The sequence below is a fragment of the Elephantulus edwardii genome, unplaced genomic scaffold (genome assembly GCF_000299155.1).
Source record: "Elephantulus edwardii isolate Elephantulus edwardi_28Jun2011 unplaced genomic scaffold, EleEdw1.0 scaffold00096, whole genome shotgun sequence".
NCBI classification, from domain to species: Eukaryota; Metazoa; Chordata; class Mammalia; order Macroscelidea; family Macroscelididae; genus Elephantulus; species Elephantulus edwardii.
Window position 1 is genome coordinate 7371917 of NW_006399846.1, and position 5894 is coordinate 7377810.

Below are 5894 nucleotides of genomic sequence, written 5' to 3' on the forward strand. Positions count from 1 at the left end.
TTCTTTCTTAACAATTTCTAATTTTCCTTCATTCATGGCTCTCACATTCCATGTACCAATCACTAGGGTCTGCTTACAACTGTTCCTCCTCCTTTGTGTTTCCATACTTGATAGTTCTACCTAGGTTGCCCTTTTTGTTAATCTGCATGTGTTCTGTTGCTCTTAATACGGAATGAAAATTAGATGTCCAAGCCACGGCATAACTTGGAGCCACACAATAGCTAGTCTCAACTCCAGGGAGAGGAGGGCTCGAACAATCTACCAGACAAGATAAAAAGGGCAGCATGTGCCAGGGGTCAAGCTCAGAAGGCAAAGAGGCATCAGAAAGAGGATAAGTAAAAATGGGACACACAGGGAGGAAGTGGGAGGAATTATGGTACAAGGTGGACTTGTGATCCACATAATGGGTATGAATTGTTAAAGAGAAAGCAAATTTGCTCTGTAAACTTCCCCTCAAAGCACAATGCAAGTTAATAATAAACCTAAATTGGTATGCCTCTAGAATGAAGGAAAAAAAAATTAAAAATCCCTCCCCCACTACTAAAACCCCCTCAAAAATACTAAAACCTCTGACACATAACTAAACATTTCTCTCAGGCTTCTAATAGGGAAGAAACCAGCTGTATTTGCATGCCCCATCTAGACACCACTTACCCCTCTCATCAAGTCTGGGCAAGCTAAACAGACAAACTAAATAAACAGTATAATCAAAGCACCTTCACCTGAACCAAAGAGACATGAACAGATGCAATGTAATTGTGACAATTAGGTATGTTCTATACACATCAAAAGCTACAGTTTCAGTAAACATCAGAATTAAAATATAATTTAGAAGCAATAATAAAGGTATTTTGTATCTCTGATATACTCAAGTCCATTATTAAATTCACTGTGTTTATCCTGTTTAGGTTCTTCCTGTTTTGCTGACCTTCCATCTTTCCAAGTATGATGTCCTTTCCTAAGGCCTGGCCTCTCCTAACTTCATGCCCAAAGTATGGGAGATGAAGCTTCAGCAGCTTTGCCTCTAAGGAGCACCCTGACTGCACCTTCTCCAAGTCATATTCATTTGTTCTTTTGGTCCATGGGCTATTCGGTACTTTTCTCCTACACCACAACTCAAAGGCATCTATTCTTCTTCTGCTATCTTTATTCACTGTCCAACTTGAAGATGCATAGAAATAAATGAAAAGACTATGGATTGAAATCAGGTACCCCTCAGTCTTTAAACTAACATCACTGCTCCTTAACACTTTGAAGAAGTCCTGTTTGACAGCAGATTTTCCCAACGCAATGTTTCCTTTGAACTCTTTTTTTTCTCCTTTGAACTCTTGATTGCTGGTACCAAGGATGCTGATTGTGGATCCAAGCAAGATGAAATTGTTAACTTCAATCTTTTCTCAATCCGTCATGATGTTTGTTGCCCATTGGCTTACTGGTGAAGATTTTTGTTTTCTTGATATCTCTATATTGAAGACAACAGATTATATACAGCAAATGTTGAGCCCTCCAAGTCTGTATCATTTACATAAGGCAAGTTGTTGATGAGTCTCCTCTGATCCTGATGCCATATTCCTCTTCCTGTGAGTGATTTCCTTAGTATACAGACAGAACTGGTATAGAGAAAGGATATAGCCCCGAAGTACACCTTTTTCAATTTTTAAACCATGTCTTGCTGTGTTTGGGGAACAGCTTCTTAGCCTAGGAATAGCTTTCACATGAACACAATTAAGTGTTCTGGGGTTCCCTTATTCAAAGAGGGGAAAGTACACGTGGTCTAATAAAAACAACTGACAATAAAAACCAGCTGGTATCAATTTGACTGACACAGTGATCCTGTATCAGAGTAGGGTGTTTTTTTGGGATTTTGTTTGGTTTTTTTAATGGTGTTTGAGTGAAACTTTATAAAGCAATTATTTTTCCATGAAACAACTTATATACCTTTTGTTTTAAAACATTAGTTGCAATTCCGCTGTCCCTGCACCTTTCTGCCTTTTAGGCTTTGCTTTGGGACCAATGCTGTTCTTTTGGTCTCATGGTTTGTTACAGGTTTGAAGAGTGTCTAAGGACCACAGCTCTGGGGTTCCCACAGTTTCTATCTAACCATCAAGTCTGGCTTCAGCACCTGCCACCAGTTTTAAATTTTGTTGTACATGTTTCTCCCATCCTGCCCAGTACTTTCTATGGTCTTGATCAGAGCAGCTAGTAGTAGTAGCCAGGAAGCATCAGTACTTTTGGTCTCAGGAAAATGCAGGCTGTAGTATGTGTGGTGATACAGTCCTTGGAAGTTGTTATTTCTTTAATATTTTATTTTCTTCATTCTTCTTTCCTCTGGGCAGACTGAGAAAAATTGTTTTATCATAGGTGTTTTTATCATGGTTTGTTAGCTTTTAAGATTTTTCTTTAATTCAAAATTAAACTACTGAACAGTAAACTCAATCAATGTTTGGTTTATAAATCAACCAAAAAAATAATTTCTACAGATGAAAAGAGATGGAATTACTATTTTTCTATTTTCTTGGTATAAAGACAAGAAATTCTAAACTTGTATCTTGGGGAAAAATTAGCAAGCTATTTATCACTTACATGTGGTGGATATCCGCACATTATCACACTCTTGAATTACTCTACAGTTATTCATAAGCCAAAACCCTAAACTGAAGACACCTACAAATGCTTTTTGGTCTGTCTTCGCCTGAAGTTTTGCTGATACCAGTCCACCATGGGTGACCCTGCTGATATCTGAAATACTGGTAGGAGAGCTTCCAGCATCACTGAAACACACAAGCCACAAACCGACAGTCCAGTGTTGGACATCCATCATGATGGATGAAGAAGAGATTGAAATTGTTGACAGCTTCAGTTTGCTTGGCTCTACAATCAACACTCTTGGTACCAGCAGCCAGGAAATGAAAAGACGAATTGCACTGGGAAATTTTGCTGTCAGAGACCGCTCTAAAGTACTGAAGAGCAACGAGAAGTATTGAAGAGAGTCTGGAGACTAAGGTGCACCTGATCCAGGCCATGGTCTTTGCAATTACTTGCTATGCATCAGAGTGCTGGACAATGACTAGGGATGATAGAAGGACAGTTGATGCCTTTGAGTTGTAGTGCTGAAGAAGAGTATTGAATATACCATGGGATTGCTAGGAGAACAAACAAGTTTGTCCTGGAGAGGATGAAGCCAGGCTGCTCCTAGGAGGCAAGGATTCTGACGCTTCGTCTGACATACTTTGGACATGTTGCAAGGTGGGATCAGTCCTTGGAGAGGGATGTCATGCTTGGGAGGGTGGAGGCACAGCACAAGAGAGGAAGACCCTTGATGAGATGGATTGATTCAGTCACTGGGGTAATGCAGAAAGGTGTGTCAGAGAGAGCGAGACTGGCAACGGATAGAGCAGGGTTTAGGGCTGTTGTGCATAGAGTTGCCATGAGTTGCAGGTTACTCAATGGAACACAACAGCAACAACAAGAAGGTATGATAATGGAATCTTGAGCTAGGAAGGATACACTGGTGGAAAAATTTGTGGAGATTCAACTAAGAGGTTTGGGTATTAACTGATACTATCAAATCAATACTCATTAATGGAGTTGTGGTGGTTAGTGGTAAGGAGTTGTGCTGTGAAACCAAAGGAAGATGGTTCAAATCCGCCAACTGCTCCTCAGGAGTAAAATGGACAATCTCCTTCTGTGTGATGTACTGCCTCTGAAAACCCACTAGAGGGTTAGCTATGAGTTGGTTTCCACTCAAATGTACATAACAGCTACAATTAGTAATTAGTTTTAGCAACTAAATTAAGATTATGTAAGATGTTAACATTAGGAAAAGCAGAGTGAAGGATATACAAGAATTCTCACATTTATAGTTTTCTTTTTAAAAATTTTATTCTTTTTTGTGCATGTATCATCAAATTGGATCTGACTGATACAGGAGGAGATTGCCCCTCCTTCTGCAGGAGAGCATCTGGTGGATTCAACCTGGTACCTCTGGGATTGCAGTGCAGCTTCTTGCCATTAGGCCACCAGAGTTCCCTACATATATATGGTTTTCTTGTAGATTAAATTAGTAAGATTTTAAAAGATACTAAAAACTAGTGCTAATCACTGGTGAATCTAGAAGAAGGGTACAGGTTGTCAACTATACCTTTCTTTCAATTTTTTGGCTGATTTAACTTCCCCCATCTCATAATTATTTTTATTGTAATTTTAATTAAAGGTTACATAAATGTTATATTTTCATTCATTCATTATTACATATTTCCCTCCCTACCAACCCAAGTTCACTACTGAAAAAAAAAGTTATTCATTGTATCATAATTTCTTCCCGCCTCCCTCCCCCTACCAGTCCACTTTGCTATACACCTCTTATTCTAGACTGCTGTCATACAGATAATGTCTGATCATGTATTTCTTAAAAACAGTTCTTTCCTTCATCTGTCCCAATGCGTTGTTCATATTTTATCCTGTCTTTTTTAAAATTGTATTATTTTTACGTGTACCATCAAATCAGATCTGACTGGTACAGGAGGAGATTGCCCCCTCCTTCTCCAGCAGAGCATATGGTGGATTTGAATCATGTACCTCTGGAATTGCAGTGCAGCATCTTGCCACTAGGCCACCAGAGCTCCCTTTAGCCCATCTTTTCTTAAGTTTCCTCCCAATCCCCATATCAGTCCTATTTTATAACAGTGGCATTATGCAGTATTTGTCCTACTGTGAACAAGATATTTCAATCAGCATAATGTCCTCCAGGGCCATCCATGTTGTGTAATATTTTATGAGTTCCTTGTTTTTCAGTGCTGCGTGGTATTTCATTGTATGAATATACCATAGTTCTTTTATCCATTCTTTTGTTGATGGGCACTTGGGTTGCTTCCATCTCTTTGCTATTGTGAATAACAGCAATAAACATGAGTGTTTGGATGACAGCTCTGGTTACTTCAGGGTATATTCCAAGTAGTAGAATTGCTGGGTAAAATTGTATTTCTATTCCCAGCTTTCTGAGAAAGTGTCAGACCACCTTCCATAGTGGTTGTACCATTGTACATTCCCACCAGCCGTGAATAAGAGTTCCAATCTCTCCATAACCTTACCAACATTTGTTGTTTGCTGATTTAATTTTCAAAATTAAAAACTGGAGGGGAAAACAAAACAAAAAACCAATTTGCTGTCTAAATCCCAGACTAGACTGAATACGCTTAAGGAAATCCCATGTCCTAAAAGATATCATCATCTTCACGATAGTCACAATTCTTCTAGGAATGGAGATGATAAGAAATAATAACAAAATCTGCCCAAAAATAAATAACTGGGAAACATGTTGTCGTTAGGTGCCATCGAGTTGAGTATGACTCATCGTGACCAACAACAGATCTGAACCCTGTCATCTCTGACATACTCAAGCCCATCGCTGCAGTCACTGTGTCAATCCACCAGATTAAGGGACTTCCTCTCCTTTGCTGACCCTTCACCTTTTACAAGTATGATGTCCTTTGCAAGAGCCTCTCCTATCAACATGCCCAAAGTATGTGAGATGAAGCTTCATCATCTTTGCTTCCAAGGAGCACTCTGGCCTAGTTTAAAATATTATTCATATGATTGCTATCTAAAGATAAATCCCAAAAGATTATTCTGCCAAATAGTTTGAAGGCTTTAATAATATAGCAATGACCTACTAGATTCTATGACTACTTAACATTTACATCAAGTTCTCTCAGCAAAGAATGAGTAAGTGTATCAAGCTGCCAGTAACACAAAATTATTGCTGCTAAACAAGCAGGCAGTGTTTCTTGTTACCACCTACACTGTGCCAGAGAATAAGGATGCTGTAATCAGCACTTAGCTGCAATTTGGCCAATGAAGCAGGAGGCTAAACAGGCCCCTTCTGTGGTCCTGGA

The 5894-nt window shown here is 39.1% G+C and overlaps 1 protein-coding gene across 1 annotated transcript in view; it reads right to left on the reverse strand.

The window, feature by feature from the left end:
- Positions 1-4179, reverse strand: part of TULP3 (tubby like protein 3) — a 62121-nt gene extending 57942 nt beyond the window's left edge. Inside the window, exon 1 of the mRNA XM_006891371.1 lies at positions 4142-4179. Within this exon, the coding sequence (XP_006891433.1) occupies positions 4142-4179 (38 nt within the window). The remainder of the gene's footprint in view (positions 1-4141) is intronic.
- Between the last annotated feature and the right edge of the window lie 1715 nt (positions 4180-5894).